General features: G+C 26.9%; 4 protein-coding genes across 5 annotated transcripts in view; 2 read left to right on the top strand and 2 right to left on the bottom strand.

Moving 5' to 3' along the window:
- The window catches only part of LOC107452752 (isocitrate dehydrogenase [NADP], mitochondrial), a 30750-nt gene extending 22888 nt beyond the window's left edge, over positions 1-7862 (top strand). The window contains exons 5-10 of one of the 2 annotated variants that reach the window (XM_043044987.2): positions 2137-2273; positions 2357-2508; positions 3240-3352; positions 5111-5208; positions 6159-6251; positions 6769-7862. In XM_043044987.2, the coding sequence (XP_042900921.1) occupies positions 2137-2273; positions 2357-2508; positions 3240-3352; positions 5111-5208; positions 6159-6251; positions 6769-6850 (675 nt within the window). In that variant the 3' untranslated portion in view covers positions 6851-7862. Of the gene's footprint in view, positions 1-500; positions 614-2136; positions 2274-2356; positions 2509-3239; positions 3353-5110; positions 5209-6158; positions 6252-6768 lie in introns of both variants that reach the window. The other variant, XM_043044985.2, reaches the window with a different exon arrangement.
- A 5391-nt stretch (positions 7863-13253) lies between these two features.
- Positions 13254-14333, bottom strand: LOC107452750 (golgi SNAP receptor complex member 2). Its single transcript, XM_016069322.3, has one exon. The coding sequence runs from the start codon at positions 14113-14115 to the stop codon at positions 13477-13479; it is 639 nt and encodes a 212-aa protein (XP_015924808.1). The 5' UTR covers positions 14116-14333; the 3' UTR covers positions 13254-13476.
- A 351-nt stretch (positions 14334-14684) lies between these two features.
- On the top strand, positions 14685-25103 carry REPTOR-B (REPTOR-binding partner). Its single transcript, XM_016069323.3, has 3 exons — positions 14685-14843; positions 21211-21423; positions 23779-25103. The coding sequence occupies exons 1-3, from the start codon at positions 14796-14798 to the stop codon at positions 23902-23904; spliced, it is 387 nt and encodes a 128-aa protein (XP_015924809.1). The 5' UTR covers positions 14685-14795; the 3' UTR covers positions 23905-25103.
- Positions 18467-19527, bottom strand: LOC107452749 (vesicle transport protein Sec20). Its single transcript, XM_016069320.3, has one exon. It carries the CDS (start codon positions 19405-19407, stop codon positions 18703-18705), a length of 705 nt encoding a protein of 234 aa, XP_015924806.1. The 5' UTR covers positions 19408-19527; the 3' UTR covers positions 18467-18702.
- Positions 25104-27697: the final 2594 nt, after the last annotated feature.

The following is a 27697-nucleotide window of genomic DNA, read 5'->3' as shown; positions in this document are numbered from 1 at the left end:
ATTATTTTATGATAAAAAAATTATTTTTAGCTAATTAATTATAAATGCCTAATAATTAACTATTTTAGGTAACCTTTATCTCTCATATTTTAATACCTTTAAAACTTGTTTGTTCTTTAAATATTTTCTTTTAATTAAATTTAAGTTACATTAGAAAAATAATATTAATAGATATAAGTTTCATTTCTTCCATAACTGGAGCTGTTAAACTGTCTCTGCATACCATTACAAAGTAGACGCTTAGATACAGACAAAGTAGACACTGTGGAATATATCTGATTTGCTATGAAAAATAAATTGATAAAGAATGCAAGGATAAAAGCTTCAGAAAAAAAGTTTAGTACAAACAGTACGCAACTTTGTTTAATTATCGGCAATAGAAAATCCTTAATGAAATATTCTTTGGTTAATAGATTAAATTGTTTAAATATTTTAATAGTTGTATAAAATGCTGAATTAGTTAAATGATGTTTTAAGTTAAATGAATTTTGTTTTTATAGGTTATGGCTCATTAGGTTTGATGACCAGTGTTCTAGTGTGCCCAGATGGTAAAACAATTGAATCTGAAGCTGCTCATGGTACTGTAACAAGGCATTACAGGGAACATCAAAAGGTATTTTTCTAATTATTAAAAATATACTCTTACTTTTATGATTTTGTAATTCTATACTTTATTATAAATGGTGAATAAATTTTTTATTAACATAATTGTAATACAATAATCTGTGATTGCAGCTATCATGTATTATAGTGTAAATAAGCATTAAAAAGAACAATTTACAATATGACAGGGTTTTCATTACAGAAACAGAGTGAGATCTCAAAAACAGAGTGAGATCTCAAAAAGTTAAGTGAGATTTCTAAAAATTTAAAAAACGCGNTTCCCTACTGTATTTGTGAAACTGCTTTTTACACACATCATACCAAATGATTGAGCAAAAAAGTATTTACTTACTCACTTGAATTGATTAATTTTTATGAGTTAGGCGGCAATATGTTTTGTTGACTATTTTTTAATGAAATTTTTATTTGATTGCAATTTTTTAATAAATCTATTGAATATATATTAATTAATGAATTAATTATTAAATTGCATGTACTTACGTAGTTTTGAAAAGAACAAAGTTATGTATTTTTGAAAATTTGTTCAATCAAAAGTCAAAAACAATGTTAGTGAACCATATTTAGAAGGTCTACTTGTCAACTAAAGTCTCTAAAGATTATGATAATATGAGGATGCCAACTGCTACGGATTTCTTGCAATCTCTATTTAAGTTTTCTAATTAAGGGACTACGGATAGTTTTAAAAATAATAGGAAAAGTAAAAATTCTCCTTTTTTATTTTTAACCAGTGAATAATTTCCTATTTATTTGCTTCATAACTTTAAAGAATTTTTTTTCAAATCTTTTATAAAATTTTCAATTTATTTATTATGAAAAAGATGGCAGAATATCAACCCATAGTTTAGTTAGTACTATAGAGAATTATCTGTTATTCAGAGGTGATTGTGCTCCGGTAGTTTCCGGAAATCTTAGGTCCAGAAGTTTTAAGAAATCATCGATCACATTTATGTATAAAAATTCTTGATTATTTTATTTAAAAATATTAGAACTAGGCCATGGCACAGAATAGATCAAGATGGCAAAAACTTATTGGGACCGCCTTGACCTGTCATAGGCTGTAGTGCCCAAGAAGAAGAACTAGAATTTATGCTTGGCATCTTTCATTTGTAAATATTTTTTCTGGTAGAATAATAAATGTGATTAGAGATAAAAATAAACTTATACACAATTGTTCATTTAAATTATGCTGTATATAATTTATTTATACTTCAATGTTTTGAAAATATCAATGATTTAAGTTTATAAAGACATTATACGTCTTTAATGATTTTACTCAAGAAATTTTTCGGATTTTTGAGTTGGACTCACAATAACCCCTGGTTATTACAAATATCCAAATTAGCATTTAATTGAAAAAGAAAAATGTTTTCAAAATCAGTGTTGCCACATTTGGTTAAAGTGCCATCAAACTCTACATCTAATAAATAATTATTAAAAATTAGCTTTACACCTTTTTTAAAAAAAGAAATTCAAACTTCACAGCTTTACTAATCATTATTTTTCTTTCTGTAGTCCATCAAGGGTTTTGCCAAAAGCTGCTTTGAATATGCTGTAATGAAAAAATGGCCACTCTATCTCAGTACCAAAAATACAATTCTCAAGAGCTATGATGGAAGGTTCAAAGATCTTTTCCAAGAAATTTATGACAGGCATGTATATTGTACAAAATTTATTTGTAAAATGAGGCTTTGCATTTATGCTTTATTTAATAATGTTTGTTTTATTTTATTAGGGATTACAAAAGTAAATTTGAATCCCTTGGTATCTGGTATGAACATCGTCTTATTGATGATATGGTTGCTCAAGCTCTGAAATCCTCTGGAGGATTTGTATGGGCATGTAAAAATTATGATGGAGATGTACAATCTGATGTTGTCGCTCAAGGTAAATATTATTTTATGTATTTGTTGTAATATGTGTAAATGTATCAAATGTGTAAAGTGCGTTAATTTCTATGGGGAAACTTATGAAAAAAGTACGGAAAAACATTGATATTTATCAATATCTTAATATGTATCTTTAACTTTTTTTTGTGTAAAAGCTTAGCAAAAATCATTTTATGATAAAAAAATTATTTTTAACAAATTAATCATAAATGCAGAGTAATTAACTATTTTAAGTAATCTTTATCTCTCATATTTTAATACCTTTAAAACTTGTTTATTTTTTAAATATTTTACTTTAATTAAATATTAGTCAAATTTAAGGTACATTAGAAGAATAATATTAATAGATATAAGTTTCAGTGATAGTATAAGTACAGGATACAGTATAAGTACAGGATAGTACAGGATAGTTATATTAATAGATATAAGTTCTTTGATAACTGGAGCTATTACGCTCTCTCTGTATACCATTGCAAAGTAGATAAGATCACTGTTTAATCTATCTTATTTGTTATGAAAAATAAATTGATAAAGATTGTAAGGATAAAAGCTTCAGAAAAAAAGTTTAGTACAAACAGTTTGCAACTTTGTTTAATTATCGGCAATAGAAAATTCTTAATGAAATATTTTTTTGGTTAATAGATTAAATTGGATAAATATTTTAATAATTGTATAAAATGTTGAATTAGTTAAATGATGTTTTAAGCTAAATGAATTTTGTTTTTATAGGTTATGGCTCATTAGGTTTGATGACCAGTGTTCTAGTGTGCCCGGATGGCAAAACAATTGAATCTGAAGCTGCTCATGGTACTGTAACAAGGCATTTCAGGGAACATCAAAAGGTATTTTTCTAATTATTAAAAATATACTCTTTTCTGATTTTATAATTCTATACTTTATTATAAATGGTGAATAAATTTTTTATTAACATAATTGTAACAAAATAATCTGTGATTGCAGCTATCATGTATTATAGTGTAAATGTATAAATATAAAGAATATTTTTGTGGATTTTTCTTCCTTATTTTAAAAGGTAATTAAAAATTGTTTAAACTAGTGTATTTATCAATTTTGTTGTTTGATTATTTTTGTTTACATCGAATAAAATTTTTCTGTTTTGACAATTCATACTTTTTTTAACTTTAAAATTTTTTGTTTCAACAGTAGATTTAAAAATATTTTATTTTTACCCGATTGCTGTTTAAAAATTTGTTTTACAACCATTCATTTTAAATCGTTTTACAAATATAATTCTTTTTAAAAAGGATTTTTAACATTTCTTTTATAATTAAATTTTGTTATATTTTAATTTGCATTTTATTAGATTATTACTCATTTCTCTTTGACAATCTTTTTAAAATTTATATAAACTTCACTCATTTTAAATTAGTCCAATGCATTTACTGTATTATGTTAACTGTTAATAAGTTAATATTAAATTCTATGTTTAATTCCCCTTAGCTTTATAGTTTTTTAATTTTTAAATGCTTATTATAATTAAAAAGCTGTAAAAACTGGATTTGTGGAACTCTCAGACGTTAATGATATTTCTTTGGCTTTTGCCAATTGTCGAAATATTCCTGCATTTAGTGTTACACAAATATTTCTGTGTTAAACCTCGAAAGAGAAAAATCGTCTATATTTGAATCCCTTTAGGAAGACTTGTTCTTGTGAATGGATACAATAGTTTTTAAATTTTATATACAGTCAAACATGGTGAACATGGTTTATAGTGAACTCTCGGATATAGTGAAAGAATGTTCGCTCCCGTTCCTTGCTATACACATATAATATTATTTTTTGTGAATTTAGTGAACCAAAAAAAGAGAGGAAATTGGTTATTGTGAACTTTTTTCTGTCTTCAACTGATTTTTTTTCCTTAATTTTTTGGTAATTTTGAAATCTCTACATAAGATACATATACCTATTTTTAAAGTGGAATGTAGCCATAAGCATTTTTTCTTGTTTGCTTCTTCTATCTCAGTTTCTCATCCTTAAATAAAGGCCATCCCTAAATTTTTTGTATGCAAGATGAAGAGTAATAAAAAATAAAAATTGACACATTTTTTGTTACAACATATTGTTTTTTAATCATTTTTGTATTTTTTTTTTGTCGGTCATTTATTTTAATAGTGTGTAATAAAAGAGAGCAGTTCGGAAAAATGAGTTAAAATTGTTTGTAGTACGGATATAGTGAACTCCCGGTTATAGTGAACCAAAATTTCGGTCCCTTGAAGGTTCACTATAGCGGGGTTTGACTGTATTAAAAAGTTTTGAGTGGTACAAAAAATTTAACTCTATACAAAATAAAGATGAGATGCAAGACTAGCAAATGATTAACCTTTATTCTGAAGTTTCCCCAAGAAACAATTTACATTTCACTCATAATTGCCAAAATTAATTCAATTCTAAAGATAATATGTTTTGAGTAATTTAATTTGTTTAGGCTAAAAGCCTGAAGTTGATAGTATTATAGTATCATATCTGTGTGTATTGTGTTCATTACATGCTTGTCTGCGTGTCAGTACTTGTGTCATGTGCTGTGATACCACCATTTTGAAAACAACGTAATACTTATTTATTTTACCTTTGTATTTTAGGGTAACCCTACAAGTACAAATCCTATTGCTAGTATATTTGCATGGACTAGAGGTTTAGAACACAGAGCAAAGCTGGATGGCAATCAAGATTTAAAAAAGTAAGATTGATTTTTTTCTTATCAGAACAATATAAAGTGAAATTCCCAAAAGAAATAAATGTCTGGGATCCTTAGTGTTAAACCAGTTATCAGGGATACTAGTTAAGTGTTAAGTTAAGGTTGCTAGTCGCAAACCATGGATTTTTTAATCTTTTTTTTAATTACTATAGTTTTTACCTAAAAAAACCCATAAAAAAGAAATAAAACTTTAAGAAATAATCAAATATTGTAGTAATTTTTTATTGCAATTTATTGATTTATGATTGCAATCTAAAAAAAATAGTATTAATATCCAGGCTATTTAAAATATCATATTCATAGTTAAATAAGTGAAAACTAAAAAACAGCTGTTGGAATTTTTTTCCCCCGAAATTCTTAAGAAAGGGAAATTGTAGTTTCGTTCAATATTTCATGTTAGTTAGAACATACTATAACCTAAGTATATACAATAAAGAGCTTTTAAGATATCATAGCATTATTTTAATAATACTGTTAATTAAAAAAGTGAGATACTAAACATTAAAGTACTACATATAAAATATTGAATTCACGATTATAAATAGCATTCTAATATGAATACTCAATCTGATTCTCAAATAATATATATAGATTGTTAAATTTTGTATTAAAACATATTTTAAAAAATGATGTAAAATTTTTTTTACTTTCTGGTATTGTAAAATATAATTTGTTTAAATTAAATCTCTTCTTATGGTATGTATTGTAAACAATTGTATTAGCTATTTTTAGTTTCTTACATTTTCCTCTGTTTCTTAGAATAAATTCTTCCATGTTTTTCGTCTACAAACTTATCATGGTTTATCTGGAATGCTATTTCTAAGTTGTTAACCATGAATGAAATTCAGGACACTGGATATAATCCTTGTAATCTTTAATAGCCAATCTCTCTGTTGATTTTAAGTAACAGTTCAATTTATTTTATTTTTTAGGTTTTGCAAGGTCCTTGAAAAAGCTTGTGTAGACACTGTTGATGCTGGTAAAATGACAAAAGATTTAGCTGGTTGTATTCATGGCCTGAAAAAGTAATCTTTTAAATTTTATTTTACCCCATTTTAATATATACTATACTTATGTTTATGACATTTAATGTTTTAAAATTGAAATATTTTACTGTTTAATTAACATTATTAATTTTATCTTTAGTCACCAAAAACAAAAATTAAGCAAATCTTAGGGGTTATCCAAAAATTATTTTTAATAAAGGATATGATTTCATTGTTAAAATTGCTATCATTGCAAATTTTGAGTAATTTATGGTTAAAATGTACATTTCTAGGTATTTAAAAAAATTTTTTTTTTCAGTTTGAACTAAATGTTATTATTTTAATTTATTAAATTTTAAATAAAATTGTATATAAAAAAGAACACTTCATCACATTAAGTTTTGACTATAGAAAAAAAGTAGTTTTATTATATTATTTTAATAAATAAATAAAAAATACATTACTGAAAATTTTTTAAAAACTTGTTTGAGATGTTGTGTGTTGTTAGTTAATTTCATTTTATGATTCTGAATTTTATACATTTCTTTTTTTTTAGTGTGAAAGAATCTGACTATTTGTATACCATGGATTTCTTAGAAGCTATTGCCCAAGAATTGGAGAAGCAGCTAAAACTATGAAGTTAACTCAATAAATAAATGTCAGTTTTCACGAAATGAGCTGGGAGCAAAGAATAAATTTGCACTAATCTAATGAATAATCAGTTGCACTGAATAAATAGAACAGATCACTTAATTCAAATCAGATATTTATTTTATTTTTAATGCAAAACTTAGAACTTATTTTGTAGTGATTATTTTACTATTCACTAAATTAGAAAATGTTTTCTTTTCTTTTTAAAAAACTCTAATCTGTTATTATCTTTATTGTGATATTATATTTTGAGCTTCTTTTTCACTTTTCTAAGAGTCTTATTTTAATATTTTTTTTCCCCTGTAAATTATTCAACAACGCTGTATATATTTGTCATTTAAAATCAAATCACACTTAGATCAAATTAGTTCTTGCAAAATTTTTCGTAAATCTTTTAAATTTTTTTATATACAGTAGAATTAGTGATGAAATCTTATATTTAATGGTAGAATTTTTGAATTGTTTTTAATTTAGTGGGTTAGTTTGGACATTACAGTCTTATGTATATTAATACTTTCTGTACCTGGTTTAAGGTTTATAATGAAGAAAGAGGCTCTTTTTGAATAGTAATTATGTGATGTTTTACTCGAAGTGTTTGAGTTGTGATAGATAAGTAAATTATCATGCATTGTTAAATTAATTAAATTTAGGTTGAATTATTCATTACTCATTTATTAGATGCTTTTAATAATTGAAATATTTTGAGGTTTGAAGTCTTTCAATAATTTCTTTTTGTTCTGTTACCAAAGTTTATATTCAAATTTATGGTAGTGAAGTCTATATAGTAAATTGTTTCACAAAAATATGTGTTTAAATAATATCAAATCAGTGATATTAATTATACTAGAAATTTCCTTCATTATAATTTGCCTTTAATAATCTGTTTTTATTATTCATTTTATTTATTGCTGTAATTTTTTTAACAGAAGGACAAAGTGTAAAATGTATTCTTTTCATTGCTCCATATTTTTTCAAAAAATATAAAACATTTTCTTTTTATCTTGAGTTTTTGTTTCATTTACAAAACACACAAACCAACTCTTTAAAACAGTGCTGCCATGGTGTTTAGAAAACCTTAAGTCCTTGAATTTTGTTGTAAAAAACTGGGGCCCTTTAAAGTTTTTTGATTTTTCTCGGAGTAATTTTCAAAATAATAATAAAAAAACGAAACACATGAATCACACATCAAAACTAGTATAATCAGGATTAAAGAATCAATTTTTGCGATTCTTATCAAAATAATTTATGAATCACCCATAGCGATTTGAATTTAAATTGCCTCTTGAATTATGAAACATGTTGCGCTTCAATTTGCAAGTCATACATAATTTGTGATCTTCAAGGCTTGCTTCACATTTAATATAATCTTGATTCACGTATAACAAATTGCGGTTACGCTTAGTGAATCATATTCATAAAGTTTAACAAATCACACTTTGACTTTAAGACTTTTAATTTATTTTAAAGAAAATAAATTTTGATAAATCTTAATTTGTTATCTATAAAATATTGTACTACAAAAGATTTTATTATGTTCAAAATACGTTACTGTTATTTTGAGGTAATACAAAGATATTGTATTATCAAAATTGAAACAGATATGTTAGTTAAATAGATACGTTTTAAATTTTTTTATCTAGTAATGTAAATTAAAGTTAATATAAATTAAAGTTAATATAAATTAAAGTTTGATTTAACTAATTAAAAAGAAGAGTTCATAATTTAATAACTTTGCAATTACATAAATTCAATTATTTATCATAATGCTTGTTTGATGTCATAATTATTTTTCTATTATTTCTAAGATGCTTCATCAAAGTTTTTATGAAAAGTTTTACTGGTGACAGTTTTTAAAGTTGGCTAGTATGCCAATGTTTTTTGATAGTCTGATCTAAACCAACAATGTATCTATCAAACTATTTACATTGATAGCTGTGCGCTGCCGATATTAAAAAATGTTACAATTGTTAAACAATGTAAAATTGATAAACTTAATATATGCTCTTTCTTTAACAACTAAGCGTTGTGCTTTAAAAATATATAATTTCTGCTTCAATGTAATTATAAAATCTGCTTGACATGCAGCATTCTAACTACTGAGTAGATCCTTGAATTTTTTTTGAAAATTGAGTGGGAACCCTTTTAAAGAGGGAAAAATTAGTGTGCATAACGACATAGAATTAGATTTAATTCCATCGAATTATTATTTTTTTAAATTATAAATTTTGATTTTTGTAAAGTTTTAGGTTAAATATAGGAATTTAAGTTTTGATGAAGTAAGAATATTCAAATGTATGCTTAATTTGTGCATTAATGTCACAATCTTTGAAAAATAATTTGTTTTGTGATGAATAATGGCTTTTTTTTAGTTTTCCATTTGTGGGGTTCTGCATTGGATTGCAGAATTTTTTTTTATTTCACTTGATGTTGCATGGATGAAAAATTTATTAAATTTTGGAATTAAAAAACTATGTTTAAACATAGTTTTTTAATTCCAAAACTTAATAAATTTTTCATTTATTTTTATAGTTAGTTTTCAGACAGAAACTATTTAGACTTTAAATTTAAAAAACTACCTATGCTAAAATATTCTAAAAGTGAGCAATAAAAGCAAACTACCAAAAAAAAAAAAAATTTGATCTAGCATTTTTGTAAAGAAGACTACAAACAATGGCTATGTTTACTTAACCCTAGTTAAGAAAATTCAATGCACTCTGAAACCTGTCATACATGTTGTGTAAAATGATTTTTACAAATCTATATCACAGTAAAAGGATTTCTCAAACATAAGTGCAGGATAAAATATTGGCTTCGGGAACTAAATTTGTAGTGCAACTACAGAATTTAGATTTGTTTTGTACTCCAAGAGTCCTAACTTATTGGAAACATTGCTTAATTCGAGAACTGAAAATTCAGACTATAGGAAATTCTAAAAGTGAAAAAAATGTTTGAATTTTTTTTCTAAATAATCAAAAGAAAAGCTGCATTTTCCAATTGAGTTCCATTACGATGCATTGGGATTTCAGTGAACAATTTTTTTCCAGCTTGGCAAAGGTGTTTGCATTTGAACATTTTCGTTTCTAGCTTTACATTGTTTTAAAGTTAGAAGCAAACCATGCATTTTAAATGTTCCTTAAATTATCTTCGAAAATATTAAGGAAAGCTTCTGCAAAACTCTATAAGGGTTCAATACATATCTATAGAAAAAGTGATAACAGAATTATTTCATTATTCAAATTTTTCTTGGAGAAATAAGATACCTTTATTTTAATATTAAAAAAATTAGATAAAAATCTTAATAGCTGAACATTGAGCTTTCTTTTTAAAATTAAGAGTGTTGGTTAAAAGAAACATTTTATATTTTAAGTAAAAGTAAATACCTATGAAATTTTTTTTCTTCCATTAAGGCATTTTTTAGTCCCAAATATGAAAAAAATAATTTAATTACCAGTGTTTTCATCATAGAAAAAAAATGGGTGAGAATTTCTCACCCTTTCTCAAAAACAGGGTGAGGTTTCAAAAAGTATGTAGTCTTCAAGTAGTAGTCAAAAAGTATGTAGTGAGATTTCTAAAAACTCTTGAAAAAAAAAATCATTTCTTTAATTATAATACATTTTTAACGTCTTCTATTTTTTTAAAGCATTGAATATTTTTGGTGCATCATCATAGAAGATTTTGCCTTTAAGGTATTTGTCCACCTTACACAAGTGCATAAAAAATTTGAACGTCTTACATGAAGAAACCTTACCTACGGTAAACACGTGGTTGCAAATAAATGTGTTCTGAAAGGAGTTCTGTTGTTCGAAAAGATTCTGAACAATACTGGTAAATAGGGAAGCTAGATAATGGGGCAGATGTTGAAAATAATGAAAGATCCAGGAAGAAAAGTGAAACGGATTTTATTCTAAATGGCNCAGTGTTTTCATCATAGAAAAAAAATGGGTGAGAATTTCTCACCCTTTCTCAAAAACAGGGTGAGGTTTCAAAAAGTTAAGTGAGATTTCTAAAAACTCTTGAAAAAAAAATCATTTCTTTAATTATAATACATTTTTAATGTCTACTATTTTTTAAAGCATTGTATATTTTTGGTGCATCATCATAGAAGATTTTGCCTTTAAGGTATTTGTCCATCTTACACAAGTGCATCAAAAATTTGAACATCTTACACGAAGAAACCTTATCTACGGTAAACACGTGGTTGCAAATAAATGTGTTCTGAAAAGGGTTCTGTTGTTCGAAAAGGTTCTGAACAATACTGGTAAATAGGGAAGCTAGATAATGGGGCAGGTGTTGAAAATAATGAAAGATCCAGGAAGAAAAGTGAAACGGATTTTATTCTAAATGGCATAATTCGAAGCTTTTTCCAAAATTCGCGAATTTTGAAATTGATTCATAGAATGCGCGAATTTCTCGCGGTAATCATTTTTTAATGCGAGAAAAGAAAAAAATATGCGAGATTCTTGCGCTGTAGTGAAAACATTGAATTACATAACAAATTTTAATACTTAGTGATGCAACCTTCACTGAAAAAGGATAAATAAAAAGAGATTTAAGGTAAAACCTTGACTAGGCGGACATCTTTTGGACTGAAAAAATTGTCCGCCTACCTGAGTTCTACTTTTTCAGGAAATATACACTAATAACTAAGTTTAACGCCATAAATTGTTTTTAGAATAATTGCATTGATATATAAATAATCTATAATTACTATTTGTATTCAGTTAAACTTTAAAATACATTTTTTCAATATAGCAAGAAAAAGCTTAATATACAGTAGGGAACCGATTTTCCGGACCATTGCTATTCCGGATAACTGATTTTTCCGGTTTTCTAAACCGCTACAAAAAGCCGTTTTTTTATTGTTAAACCCAACTAAAAAAAAATATTTGGAAATAATCTTAAAAAGAAGAAAAAACGAAGTAATACAGTAATGATTATTTCTAAAACGATGGTATGGTAAACATCTTTCAAAAAATAAAGAAAAATCCTAAAATCTCGCTTACCTCAAATTCTTTTTTTAAAAATGGCGGGAAAATTTATTGAATTTCGTTCCGGATAACAGGTTCTGTACTGTACATTCATAATTTTAGATATAACTACTGATAAATGAATGTTTTTCCGATTAACAAAGACATTCAAGTTAGTTGTATAATCTCAAACGCTTTTAGTCTTATATCACTTCCTCAATTTCTTCCTATTAGGTTTACACTCCTAACACTTTCCACCACTTGATAGGAAAAACCTTGTGATGCACAGAAAAAATAAAGCAATACATACCTGTAAGGCCCTATGAAGAGCTCTAATAATCACAATCATCTGTAAAGTGTCAAAACCATACAAGGCCCCCTTTTAAATAAAATAATTTTTTAAAATATTTTGTAGAAATTTTGAAGAAACTATTAAATATGTAAACTAAACTCAGCAGCGCGACAGCCCTTGCGGGCCAAGGCCTACTGTGCCCATCTCAGTTTTTTTTACCTTGGGCTCTGGGGTGCAGGGGCAGATGTTCCGGTCAGGTGGTTAGCCGAAAGCGGAAGCCCCAGTGTTTAGTTCCCAAGCATGCTTGGTACTCATTTATCAACCCACTGAAGGGATGAAAGGCTGAGTCAGCCTTGCCCGGCCCGATGATCGAACCAGGGACCTGTGGCCCGACAGCGCGAGGTGCTACCGCTCCGCCACCGGGCGTCATTAAATATGTAGTTTATAAATATATATAAAAGATTTTCCTGCAATTTTCTATAAAAAAAATCTCAGTGCTTTTTTAGGTCCATAAAAGTTGTATAAAACAGTTATTTAAAACATTTGCTTTGCACATATGCATCATTGATTTCCTAAATAATATTCAATAAATTGAGGTGACTTACACTAAACACTAGCTAAGCAATTATACCAGTAATGCTTAATTAACTGTTGTAAGAAGTACTAAGACAGCTTCAGATTGATAGATATCAACTGGCTAAGAAATAAAGCTGGATGGTGCACCACAGTGTTCAAATTCTGAGTCTCCTTGGCCATAATGAGCTACTGCAGGACACTTAACATACTAACAAAGGTAATGGGTGATTCATGCACTTGAAATTGATAAGAATCAGATTATCATTATATTATGTTGCTTACTCCAGTGTAAAGCTTTGATTAGAAATTAAGTTTATTTACTTTTCATAGCATAGGCAATTTACCATTTTGTTTTTTGGACAAGTAGGTACTTGGTTTTACTCATAATGCAAAGGATATAAAAATGCAAAAAAGTTGATAACTTATCACCTATTCTGTATAATTATTCATGTACATAAGGTCACAAATTAAGCAAAAACATTTAAATGATAAACGTATGCTAAACATGCACTGTAAAGCACATTAAATTTTACAATAATATAGGACGAAAAAAAAAATCAATGAATAAATATCACTTTATTAAAATTAATTTTATAAGAACTAAATAAAATACATATACGTGCAAAAAAATTATGCAACAGAATATTTTTCACTATTGGTACTTCTCTTCATTCATAGAGAACTTTTAAGAAAGCTTAGCAAGTTTTTGAGAATGTGATCAAAATATACACATAAACACTTAGTCCTTTTAACAGAATTAAGAGCATATAAAATATTGTCAAGTCAAGTATTTAACGACTAAAAACATGATGACACACGTCACAAACATTCCACCAAACAAAACATATTTATCTTGATAGGCGCGCTTCTCTATCAGCCTCATAACTGTGTTAGACATACCTAACGTATTTGCTATGTCTAAAATTTTCTTGTGAGCACCTTTTAAAGACACCTTTTGCTCGCGCAAGTTCTGCAAAACACTGGAACCAGATCCTAATAGCTCATCCATTCCTCTATGAGCATTCTGCAAACTTGAGTTATGCTGCAAGGAATGATCTATCATTATAGCCGTATTCTCTTCATTCGTAGAGAACTTTTTAGTAAGAAGTTCTTCTCTTTCACGAGCTTCCTGTTCCTGTACCATTCGTCTGTGAATGGCATTCTGTAAGGAGGTTTGATAATGGCGACAATCATATTTCAATTGATCAGCCTGAACCCTGGCTGACACCCGCCGATGTGGCAGCTCTTTATTGACTAATATATCTAATTTAGAACAATTATCATTGATAGTGGCTAAAAGGGATTGTATCTCTTGTTCAATTAAGTGACACTCATCTTGAGGACAGCGTTGAAGACGGCCGAAATGCCGGTGGACTTCTTCCATAAGGGCATGAGTTCTGTGATATAATATATCCATTTCGATATAAAATAAAACTTTTATCTAGAAAGTCAGAGGCAATAATTTAGGAATCACCAAATCATAAGATATTTCCGCATAATCTCATAAATAATATACTAAGAGCATAACCAATATGTCAACGTGTCAGTCAATAAAGTTTCATCGTAAATCAAAATATTAAAATTTTGTAAATTAATCAGCCTAGGTTACGTCAAATATTTTTTTAGGATTGTTGCCAACTCACATTTACAAAAGTAAAATTACTTAAATAAAAATATTTCTGGAAAATCTCCGAAAATTTCCCTTCGATGATGACGTCAGACAAAAGCAGCCAATAGTGTTCTAATATAGAGGGAATAATGGGAAAAACTGTCTGCTGGAGATAATGGGAAACACGGGTATACTTTTTTAAGCTCCGCACTTGATAAATATTAATCAATTAATTTAAATTTCAAACTGACTTTATAAATTAAAACTTTGGGTAACATAATTTTTTAAAAAGAAAATCGTATTATTTTAAGTCAGTAGATAAGATCTAAATAATTCAGCGAAAGCAATCAAAACAAACAGCAGCTCTGACGTCATAGGTTGCGTCATCCTGCTGAATTTTATGGCAGTTTTGCAGAGGTAAACAATCACACGCTGGTATGTTGTTAAATAAGGAACTTACGGTCAGATATAACAGTCGTTAATTTACTATGCAATCTATGGAAAATAAACATCGCGAGTATGGGGTGAAAGATAAGGTAAGAGGGAAGTCTACAGTTTTTTCATATTTGTTTATTTATTTGAATAATGGAACTGGGGGTCATGTGATATTGTTTTGATGTAAAGGTAAGCCTAATCTGAAATACCAGAAATTTGGAATATTGACTTATTTCAAAGGTTTTTACAGTATTTAATGATCATCAGAATTCCTTTCTATTAAATTTGAAGTTTTACATACTTTTGAAAAGCGATTTTAAAAGAGTGTTGCTAATGAACTAATACTCAGCTCTTTGTTTACAATACTTCCGAGAAGCTATCAACATTCTTCTAGAATCGAAAGAACAAACCAAATAAAGTGGTTTTCATAATAAAAATTATTCTTGTTCTTTGTATTCAGATATTTTTACAATAATTTTTCTGAAATGGAAATAAAAACAAATTTTATTTTTTAGTGAAGGTAAATGAAATTTGTTACCATTTCAAAATTCTTTCATATTATTAAAATAAAAAGGGTTGAAATTGTATAAATGAGTATCATTATAAACTTAATAAAAAAAAATCATTATTGTTGAATGCAAATCAATACTTAAAGATTATTCTTTTTTCAAATTATTAACACTACAATATTTTCATAATTTATATTTTTGCTTTACAGATTGTTTAAATCTACATAATCACTACTAAGTATTTGCTTTTATCTATTTAAATTTAAGAAATTTTAATCATTTTGAAATTATGACACTCCTAATTCTTTTATTTAGTTGAACATCATAATTGTATTCATCAAAAAAAAAAAACACACACACAAATAATTTTTTTAAATAATAAGAATTAAAGTCAATATTAAACGTAGGCATGATGTTAAATTTTCTTTTGTGAAATTTGATTTAAAAAAAAATTATTCTCTGTTCTGTGAGAAGTGATAAAGGTAGTAAACAAGAAAGCTTGCTATATATTACCAACTTAACTAAGATCTGCTGGTTTGTTCTTTTAGTATTGACTATAGATCAGCCCAGTTTACCATAACCTTGCTGCGAATCTGTCAACTATGCCTAATGTAAAATGGTTGTTTAATTTCACTATTAGTTCTTACTAGATACAGAATAGTAATGGTATCCATTAAGGATATTTCATATCAAACATGATTTTATTCAGTGAGGTATGGATCACATAACTTAAATGTAAATAAAATTAATAAATTATGTAATTTTAGTTAAAGGAATTTTTTTTTTTTTTTTGCAAGTTTGATAGATATTAGAATTTGTACTTCTCTAATTTATAGTTTAATCTCCTCTGTATAGAATCTTGTCTATTTATTACATTCATAAAACAGAAAGATAATTCCCCTCCCACATTTTTCAATTTGCACCATAGGATTTTATTTAAAAAAATGGTGCAATTAATGTAAAATGGTGTAATTTAGTAGGAAGTTAAAACATAGAAGGAAGCTAGTCTGCTAAGTATAAAATCATTAAGGTAAAAATTTATCAATCCTACTTTTAGAATGTTAAAATACTAAACAGAATATAAGAAAGTAATCTGCTATTTGAAAACAATGCATTAGTCGGAATTATAATTTGATAATGATATTGACATTCTGTAAATAAATGGAAAAATATGGCAACTTAGCCAGAAGCCACAGTTTGATTTTTTTTCCTCCAGTGTTGCGTATACTTTTTAAAAAATTTTAATTCTTAAAAAAGAATAGTAGCAAAAAATGTAATTTTGTCTTGAAGTACAATATAGCAAAATGTTGTTTTCTCTCGAAGTGCAATAAAAAAAATGGTACCTTTCCATTTGTAGGCCATTAAGTTGTCAATCTAAAGTCACTGGGTGTAAATAATTCAACTGTTTTTATTAAAGTCTGGCTAATTTTTTTAGGAAACCAGCATAATGGAAGTGTTTATAAAAAAAAGCGAAAAACATTTTGTACTTTGTGCACACAAATTAATTTAAAGTTGTTTAATTCAAATAACTATTTTAATCTAACAGTTACTGTGAAGTATTTTTTTCTTTAATGCTTTATTGGTTGGCATTTATCCACTTTTGAAGTTGTGTAATAGAATTGCAAAACTATTTGTTACCTGATTTATTATTTGTGTTTAAAAAAAAAATCGACATTTGAAGACCTGTCGTTTCAAGACATAAAAATTGCCATTTGAAAGAAAGAATCGTTTTTAAACACTTCTTACCTTGTCAACAATATACCAATTTCAAAATTTAAACCTAAATGACAATTTGTAAAATAAACTTAATCTCGCTGCTTGAACAATATGCTAATACTGCAGTGTTTTCATCATAGAAAAAAAATGGGTGAGAATTTCTCACCCTTTCTCAAAAACAGTGTGAGATTTCAAAAAGTTAAGTGAAATTTTATAAAAACTAAAAAAAAAAAAACACGAAAACTCTTGAAAAAAAAATAATTTCTTTAATTATAATACATTTTTAACATCTATTTTTTAAAGCATTGAATATTTTTGGTGCATCATCATAGAAGATTTTGCCTTTACAAGGTATTTGTCCATCTTGCATTAGCACATAAAAAATTTGAACGTCTTAGATGAAGAAACCTTACCTACGGTAAACACGTGGTTACAAAGAAATGTGTTCTGAAAGGGGTTCCGTGGTTGTGTTTTGTTGTTCGAAAAGGTTCTGAGCAATACTGGTAAATAGGGAAGCTAGATAACGGGGCAGATGTTGAAAATAATGAAAGATCTGGGAAGAAAAGTGAAACGGATTTTATTCTAAATGGCGTAATTCGAAGCATTTTCCAAAATGCGAGGAATTCGCGAATTTCTCGCGGTAATAATTTTTTAATGCGAGAAAAGAAACAAATATGCGAGATTCTCGCGCTGTAGTGAAAACACTGTACTGACAGCTATGATGTTGCAGAGATTGCAGCAAGAACAAACTGTAATAAACATGTAAAAAGAGGCCAAAATGTGAATTCTTTCTAAATTTAGCAATCATGTACCTTTTTAAACCATACCTTTACAAATAACTAAAACAAATTATCACTTCTAACTCTCCAGAATTTCTTTATCTTAAGAAATACAGCATTATATAGTTACAAAATTATCTGTTTGAAAATATCGCCTTGCAGAATAAGCAACTGTATACTTTCTAACTGGAAGCAGAACAGGTTGAGAGCTCGAGATTGTTGTTGTTTTTGTTTATATTAAACACCATCCATAAGGTTTTTATATGCTCCCTCATTTAAAACAAATAAGTAATGCTTTCATTTTTTATAAAATTTTAATTGGATTTCATCTTGGTTAACCCATAAATTTACCGAAAATTGCACATATTCCCTAAATATTATAGGCAATTCCAATGAATAAATGGGGTAGAAACCCAGTGCAAAAAGTGTGTACTGAATTTTTTTATTAATTAGAACTCTATCAACTATTTAGGTATGATCACTAGTTTAATCCTCTTGAGGTAAAATTATTAATTTTGCATTAAAATATAACTCAAAGGTTTCAGAGTAAAATATATTACTTTTCTCCTATAAAATAATGGTTTTTAAAATGTTATAAATAGAATTATTTTATATTTAAATAAAAATTTCAAGAATGTTTACAAAAGCCACAATTTATTAAACAGATAGAAAAGGCTAACTCTAATTAAAACAAACAGTGATTAAGAGAACTAGAGGAAATCTTTACAACTGCTTCTTTATCACATACCCTTTTTACAGAATGAAAATATAAATACTTTATCTGTCCACCATTCTACTACACCTAAGGAATGTTGAACTAATTTCACACAGGTTGAAAAATAGCACATTGTGTAGATGTCTAAAAAAAAAAAATATTAATCCTTTACCACACTGCAGGAAAGAATTAAATTATTTAATCACAGGTAGCTTGGAGAAAATTATTAGTTGTTTTTGCGTCAAAATAATCTCTTTTGTACCACATAAAATACACAAGCAAAAAAAAATATTGTGGCTAGTATAATCAAAACCCGATCTGTCACTTCTCTTCGACCATATTTCTGCAGAAGACTTTTTGACTGGTGAATAAAATTTCCCATGGTTTTAAATTCTTCACCAGTTTCTTGCACTATAGATGAGGAATTGACCAGCGTGTGCAAAGCTTCTTCACTTTGTTTTACTTGGTTAGCCATCATGTTGCTGATAGCCATTAAATTATCAGTGATAGAAGACGATTGTTTTGCTAAACTTTCTTTGTCCGCTCTAGTACGTTTTCTAGGTTCCGATCTTTCAAACAGTTCTTCTTTATTTTGTTTATCGATGAGAGCGAGGCAGGATAAATTTGCTTTTCTCAACGCAAATTGATTAGCGGCGTATAATTTATGATATTTTTCAACCTCTTTTAATAAATTATGCTTGTCTGTATCCTTATCTTGTTCGCGTGCTAAGTTTTCAAGTTCCTCGATAGAATTCCTCATAGATTTCAGTTGTTCTGAAATTTCTTTATTTAGAGTATTCAATATTTCAACAGATCCTGTGCATTCACGTATGTCTTGTATCAAAGCTTTTGCCTGTAAATCTGATTTAACGATGTCTTGTTGTATTATCCGCACTGTTGTTTCATCGTATGAGTGATCATTCGGATTAGCGTTAGTTTTAAACATCTTTTATAATTTTCTGACAAAATAAACCCCTGAGAGACGAGGAAATTAATAGCGTTATTTACGTTTGACGTAGCTATCAAAAGAAACAAGCACGTTCGTCGTAACCCGTAATTTCATAATCGTTGCCAACTTTTCATGACAAATAACTAGTTTCGTTATTAATTTTTTAAACTTTTTGTAGTTATTTTCATCGAATAAAGTAACTAAAATATTTATATTTTTCTATTTAATTATTTTTTTAACAGATCTATTGTTTTTTTTTCATGACCTTAATACTTTTGTTTTTAAATATTACAGTAAATAGACCGTTAAATCGAGTTTCACTTTTTTATTTATAAAAATGTTTCATCTCTCATTCATTATCAGTTATTATCATATGTTTTTTTACTTTTATTCTTTTAATGAGGGTTAAATTGGGCGAGTTCATTATTGCATAGCAACAAGGGGTGTGCTCGCATATGGAAGCGTCCTTTCTACCGAAATGCGTAGTTGAGTTGGTTTTCTCCGTCGTGACTTCGTGCGCGAGAAAAAGACCGGTGGGCTTTGAGTACGTCTTTTAAAATTTTTTTTATATATGATTATTGTATTTGTTTAAATATTTTGAAATACCTGTTTAAATGTTACTATTTTATATTTTTTAACAAAGGATTTAAATTTGTTTATAATTCATATTTCTTTAGTTTTTAATATGAAATGTTTTTATCACGTAACTAAGTCAAGATAGTTTTTCATTTAATTTTGCGTCTTATCTTGTGATATATATATATCTATATTTTTCTTATTAAAAATTTTATATTCCGATCTTGGACATTGACACTTTTTTTTGTAAAATATTTAAAGAATAGTAAATACAATGCATTAGTTTTTTTTTTTAGCTTTCCACTTTTTAAAAGTATAATTTACACTGAAAAGCTTTTTACCCATAAACTGTGGATAATTAAAAGAAAAGCTACACAATGTAACCATATTTATTGCTTTCTGTTCATTTGTGTTTTGACAAAGTTATTTTGAATATGCATTTAAGATTTTGTTTATTATAAATTTTTGTTTTAATTCTGTCAAAGTCTGTTTATCTGTAACATTTTATATAGAAAATATCAAAAGTAGATTAATTATTATCAATAGAAGCTCTATAATTGATTGTTAAGGGGTGATTGTTAAGCATGGTGGTTTCAATATCTATCCAAAAATGTCTGATACTTGATTTCATTATTTTTATATTACTCAATTTATTCTTTTTTTTCAAACCTGTTATGCATATGATTTGTTGTTTAATGAAGTGTTTTATATTTTAAAAGTATATTATGATTTGTATCTGCTATTTGAAATAAAAAGGAAGAAAAAAAAATACAGAAAAATTTTGACATCTCTTTTTTTTAGTAAAAAGGAAATGATTTTTCTGACTCTTGGAAAATAGTTTAATTGATTATGTAAAAATTTGTAAACAATATAAGGGCAAACAAAATTTTTAAATTGTTCAGGAGATCATTTTTTAAGTGCGTTTTTGTTGGAAAACGCAACAATTAAAATGCAGGCATAGTGCTGTTATATAGTAAAAGTTTCAGAAACTTGTAGCATTTTAATCTGGAAACGATATCAAGGAACAGTTTGATGTAAAACTGACTCAAATGATTTATCATTATATTGCTTCAAGCATTTAAAGTTAATTTTTTAAAACTTTTATCCAATTGCATTTGCCATGTTAAATAATTTCATATATGAGTGAGTATAAAATAACTTTTCTATTGACTTTCTTTTTGCTATCCTGGAAATGATACTAATATTTAAATTATTTTTAATTAGGTGAGTCCAGAAAAGGAGGAAAGGAAAGAAGTGAGAAAAGGGCGGAAGCCAGGAAGAAAATCTTCAAAAATCGATATGAAAGCCAAATTGGAAAGAAGTCGTCAAAGTGCTCGAGAATGCAGAGCTCGAAAGAAGATTCGTTATCAGTACCTTGACGAGTTGGTGGCTGACAGAGAAAGGGCTGTATTACAGCTCAGAAAAGAGTTAGAAATGGTAAATATATATTTCTTATTATGTTTGTGTGTATTATTATGTTTCTGATTCATTTTTTTAATAATTGTTTTAACAATATGCTGTGTATCAAAATGAATTATTACTTTGATTATTTATCTAATAATTTTTTTAATATGTATTTAACCTATGTTTTGATATAATTTTGTATTAATAATTAATGTAGTTTAATGCTATGATATCATTGCTATTTCTTTCTCCTTAAGTTTAAAACATATGTAAAAATTTAATGTTTAAAAATGTTATTGCTGTGTGTGCGAAATGTCCTGCTGAAAAAAATCTGATTGTCTCAAGGCTCTAAATTGACTGTGGCCGCTGCCCAGAGACCACTTAAGTCTGACTTGTACTACTACAAAATAATGACCAGGTATTCTCAATCAAATGTAAAGAGTACTGCATAATTCCTTTTTTTTTTAATGTTTTAGTTTGCGTTTTTGTCTTAAAATCTTCGAACTTTTTTTAAATCATAATTTTGAAAATTATGTTTTGTCCGTAACTTTTAATCTTATTTCACTCTAGCGACTGTTCTTTCGGGTTCAATATTACTTATTTATTTTAGTTTTTTTTAAAAAGGATTAAGTTACAAAGAATATACTTTATTTTTTTTTTGTAATGGAGATACTTTTTTGGTATATTTTATTTTAAAAGAATGTTAAATTATAAGCGGGTTTTTTAGAAAACAATGATATTTTTAATTAAATTATTGAATCGACATTGAGCATTTGAGGTAGGTAATAAATATTTTAGAAAGATATTAAATATTTTAGGATGCATAATTGATTAATGTCGAGACCTGCCAACTTTCAACAATGTTTGGGAAAGTTTCTTCTAGTGATAGCTAAATTTATACTTTAATGTATTATTCTTTCTTTAATAAATTTGATTGAAAGTTATTTTTTGCACCACTTCTTGTAAATGATTCGAAAGCTTATGTAAAAAGCCACTTTGTTTTAACCCTGTCTTGGTGAGGTTTTTAAAATGTTCGCAAATTTACCAAAAATACTGTAAGCATTAGTTTTTAATTATCGACCACTCAATAAAGTATTTTGTAAAAATTGTTGTAGTTGGCAACCCTGCATGTCTCTTTATAAATTAGTCAGGTAGTTAATAATTCAGTTTCCCATCTCAGAAGAATAAAATTTTATCTGTTTTAAGCAGCAGTTGTTTCATTTAGAATTTATATAAACTTCATGCAGGGAACCTTCTTAGTAATGCACTATATTTTAGTTAGTATTAAAAAAAAAATCTCCCTTGCACAAATGCATTTTGATAGAGAATAAACAGGTTATGCAAAAAAATTTTTTTAATAATTTTTCATCTGTATATATTTCTCTTTATTGGTTGTATGTCGAAAATGTTATAAAAAAAATTCTAGTTTCTTTCTTGTTGCTTATAATATTCCTAAAATCATGACAAATTATCTTATCAATATTTTTGTTAAATTGTAACAGCTTTAATGATTGAATATCATGATTTGTTTTAAAAAGTTGAATTTTTATTTTAGAATCAAAATTAATAATGTATTTGTAACAGGGAATACAATGTATCATCTATAATTAATTTTTTTCTACTTTGGAAAGTATATCGCCAATGTCATTGCTAAACAACATTATTAACTAAAATTTTTATATTTACATCAAAATCAGTTTTTTTTTTTTCAATTTATCTATTTATAGTTTTGCCATCAAAATATCCTGATTGTTATTGATTTAAATGCTATTTAAAAATTAATTTGTTAAAGAACAACTCTCGAAATGGATTGTATTTTTGGAACATTCTTGTTAAGCTAAAACAATTTACTTTTATGTTTAAGGTATACATTTGTTGTATTTTAGACTTAGTGGTTGGCCAGCTCCGAGGAGCAAGGCACATCGACTAGAGGTCTATTGTACCCAATCTCTGGATCATAATTAGAGTGAAAAATATCTTAAATGGTAGATGGATCTCAGGTTAGAGTCCCTTCGTTAGACTAACCATAGGAGGTTTTCGTGGATTTCCTCTTCACATAGCTCAAACGTGGGTTAGTTCCATAAAAAAGTCCTCCACAAAGCAAATTTCTCCCAATACTTGATCCAGCAGTTCCCTTGTCTTCTAGATTGGGTTCAAAATTACAAAGCTACGGAGTTGAACATCTGAAGTAGAACCCAAAATTGGGTGGGTTAATAAAATCTCCGTTATTTTTCCAATGCTAGCAAATATGGAGTAGTGCAAAATCTCTCCATTTAAATTTAAAATTAAAAAAAAAAAACTTTTTTATTTCTCTGTCTAATGAAAAAATCCTGTGACTGTCACTTTAGCTACATCGTTTATTTATGCATGTATATGTTCTTATTACAGTATACCCAATGGGCGAGAGCTTTAGATGAAGGCAGCATTCCTGAAGGAGCTCTCAAGCTTTTAGAAGAAGAAAAACGAAAAGATAGAAATCGTTTGAGAGACAAAGACACTAACCGCCAATCCTAATTTCTAAAGTGTATCATTTCTTTCAATCTCAAAACTAAATTGAGCTAGTTGGAGTATATTAATCTAAATTCATATCTTTTGGTCAATAGATTTAAAAAATATGTTTTTCAAGATTCTGTTAAAATTTCAGGGGCCATTTTATGCTTATCAGATAGTTTACACAATTTTTTATCATTAAAGCAAACCCTTCTCAAAATGTTTCATTGTAAAAATGGATCTTTTCCTAAATATTTAATTGTAATGACACAATATTTTTAATGAAAAAAAAATCACAACATGATTTTTAGAAATCGAGTTATTGACATTTTCATAATAGAATTCCTTGAATGCCTTTGTATTTAACCCAAAAACAGGACCCTTGCACCAATTATCTGGTTATTATAAATTCACTAAATTATTAGATTTTTTACAAATTTAGCGAAATGGGTCGGTTCTCAAATAGTCTTGCCAGAACACTGGTTTTTGTGATTTTTACAAAAACAGGACTTACACAAAAATACTGGAATGACCCCTGAACTTTATATTATTACATATGATTCTTTATTTTGTAAGAGTTGCATTTATTATTTGTTAGGATTATTTGGCTTTGAATCTAAGCATGTAAAACTTAATTTGTATCTCAATATTTTTTTTTTCATATTGCAATTTAAATTTGTTATTTTATAAAATTTTTAAATTTTTTTTATTGGAACATATTCTGAATTTTTGTTTGTAAATATTCACATTATATTTATTTAGAAAACTTGCACTTTATTTACATTACATATTTTTATATCTTAGAAATTACTGACGATAAACTTAATTTGAAATATATTATTTTATATAAATGTGATTATTTTTATTGAGCATTGCAAATGTTAAAATTTTTTATCAGAAAGTTGATTGTTTTTTGTTAAAAATTTATCAAAGGAATATTTATATAACATTGGTTGTTTTTAAATTTTTTTAGAGGTGTATTGTTATTGTTGAAAGTATAGGTAATTAATAAGCCTATTTAGTGCTTTTTGAAATTCTTCATTTGTACAATATATCCATTTATATAACTTGTCAGGATCACCAGTTATAATTTTTTTTGTTTTGTTTGAAAATTAACAACTGTATTGATTCTGGTTGTGCAATATCAATTCATAGTTAATTTTATTGTCTGTTTTTAATTAAATTCATGTTTCTTTAAGATAAATAAAATAAAATTACAAACATTTAGTATTCTTTATTCAGTATAATGTTAAGACACAAATGCCATAAATTTTAGTTAACAATGCAGTTGCTTGTTTTCTGGTAATATTTGCGATTGCGTAAAATTTTGCTGCTAAATTAGCTCTCAAATCTATTATTTTATTACATATGCCCATTTAAATTGTTTTACATTTACTATGAACCTATCTAATTTGTAAACAATATGAATTCCCAAATTTAGTGCTCATTTTTTACTAAGGAAATTGCACTCTCTGTTTGAAGGGAGTTTTAATTTAAAAATATTGTACCAAATCTGAGCAACTGCATACATTAGTTGTGTGGTATGCTTATTCACACTTTTTCAAATTATTTTACAATTTCTTATAAAAATGAATCTTGAATTTAAAACTTACAATCTTGAATTTAAAACTATAGAACTGTGTAAAGTTATAAAAAATTTAACTTGAATTTTTTCCTAAATTATAAAAATATGTTTCAAATATGTAAGGATTTTACAAGCAAAAGGAAGAATTAAACTTCACTTGATTGTACAACATCACAAATGAGAATTACTTTAAAGAAAATTACTTTAATGAGAAAGAAAATTACTTTAATGAGAATGAGAATTACTTTAAAGAAACTTTTCTTTAAATTAAAATTTTTTAGAAACAGAAAACTCAATTTCCTTACTAAAATTTGAAATTGAGTAAAATTTTTACCCCCAAAGTAGATTATTTTTAATTTATTTGTAGTTGCTTTACAAGGAGAGATATTTTTTTAAAATTCAGCTTGAATTAAGTTGAATTTAGATTATTGAAACAAAACTGACATAAAAAAACATTTCAAGTTAATAACTGATTATTGATAAGTCAAAAGTAGAAATAATTAATTTCATAATTATTTATGTCAATAGTCAAGATTAGTTCAATCAACTTATTTGACTGCTTACATGTAAAATCATAGTAATTTCAATATCAATCACTTGAAAAGAGATAATTTGAAAACCAAATTATTTTCTGCCTAAATCTTTTTGTTTTGTTTTCACCTCTTACATTAGCGGTATTCTTATTTGTCTTCATAAAAATATTCAAATAAGACAATGTTATTTTTTTTTCAACTTATATCATTTAAATGTTTTTTATGAAGAGAAAAAGATTTAAATAGATTTCACTAAATTTTTAATGTTACCTAATGCAATAAGCAATTTTTTTTTTAGCTTGTTACAATTTGTTTCAACTTTTAAATATTTTAATTTCTTAAGATATGTTGCGGGGGACACAATTTAAAGCTGTAATCTCTGCTTAATAAATTTCAAAGGCTTTCAATGAAAGAAATAAACAAAATAGAACAATTTGTTCAACATTTGTGAACAATTAAAACAATTTGTTCTTTATAGTATATCTATAATTTTTTTTTCGGAGATAAGTTAGTTATAAAATAATGTTTTATTGGATTATAGTGAAATGATAGAAGTTGACGTTAATAATCATCTTGGCTAATGTTTAGAGGTTAGGTGTTGGCTATGGTAATATATTTCTCTTAATGGAATTGACAGAGGTTGATAATCTATTAAAAGAATGTTCAACCCTCTAAGTAAGTGTTAAGTAAAAATTTGTATTAAATCAATGAAATACTGTAATTAATAAAATAAACCAAAATAATAGTTTACTTTACGCATGCATGCTAGAGATGGTTAAATATTTTTTTAAAGAGTAGTTTTACTATTCTATAAATTGTTGAAAAGGTAACTTCGAATTTTTTTTGTTTTGTTTGCAAACTACTGCTGTTTTATAATATGAATATTATAATTAACTAATAAATAATATAAATCTGGGCAAAGTAAACACTCTGTAATTGAATAGTAACCAAAAAACACTTCAACTTTTAAAATTATTTTCTGCTAAGTTAGCATTACTGATTCATACAAGATTTTTTTTAAAAAAAATTTCTGTAATTTTGTCTCAATTGATATATTTTTGGTGAGATGAAAAGGAAGTCCCTTACAAGATAATCTGGAAAGAAAATACAAATGCTTATCTTTACACAATACTTCCACAAACATATGTAGTTATTGGCAGTGTTGGAAGAAATAGTAATTAGTTTCTAGAGTTTAAGGATGAATACAAGGGGTAACACCACCCTCTCTGCACTCACTAATGTATCATTATGCAGAGACTATTAATGCAGAGATGCCAACATAAATTTGATAACTTCATAACATAAGACAGTAAAATAAAAATTAGATGAAATTTTTTTAAAAGTGGAATTTTAACAATTTTCCATTGTTGGACACTGGCACTTGACAGGGGTCGTGTTCCAGAATATATATTCAGTCGAAACAAAATGGTATCCACTTAGAAGTCAATAAATATGTAAAATATATTAAAAGATTAAACTTTTTTTTTAAAGAATAAAATGATTACATGTTAATGAAATGTTCCCCAGTAATGATTTTTAAAAAAAAACAGGGTTGCCACTCAAATCTGTAAAAAAAAATTCTGTGTTTTCCCTGTACATATTTTACACAATATATTAAGAGGAAACAACAATTACTGTGCTCTTGTGTGAGCAATATTGGGCTAATTATTTTTATTAGTTTTAGTTGCTGGTAAAACAG

Source organism: Parasteatoda tepidariorum, chromosome 2 (assembly GCF_043381705.1).
Source record: "Parasteatoda tepidariorum isolate YZ-2023 chromosome 2, CAS_Ptep_4.0, whole genome shotgun sequence".
In the NCBI taxonomy this organism is placed as follows: domain Eukaryota; kingdom Metazoa; phylum Arthropoda; class Arachnida; order Araneae; family Theridiidae; genus Parasteatoda; species Parasteatoda tepidariorum.
Note: the sequence above shows the minus strand (reverse complement) of the source record. Positions and strands in the feature narration are given on the sequence as shown.

Excerpts from the sequence above, each read along its gene's own strand:
- LOC107452749 (XM_016069320.3), bottom strand. The coding sequence starts at position 19,407 with ATGTTTAAAACTAACGCTAATCCGAATGATCACTCATACGATGAAACA.
- REPTOR-B (XM_016069323.3), top strand. The coding sequence starts at position 14,796 with ATGCAATCTATGGAAAATAAACATCGCGAGTATGGGGTGAAAGATAAG. Across the intron at positions 14,844-21,210 it reads AGTATGGGGTGAAAGATAAG|GTGAGTCCAGAAAAGGAGGA; the intron begins GTAAGAGGGAAG and ends ATTTTTAATTAG. Across the intron at positions 21,424-23,778 it reads TCAGAAAAGAGTTAGAAATG|TATACCCAATGGGCGAGAGC; the intron begins GTAAATATATAT and ends TTCTTATTACAG.
- LOC107452750 (XM_016069322.3), bottom strand. The coding sequence starts at position 14,115 with ATGGATATATTATATCACAGAACTCATGCCCTTATGGAAGAAGTCCAC.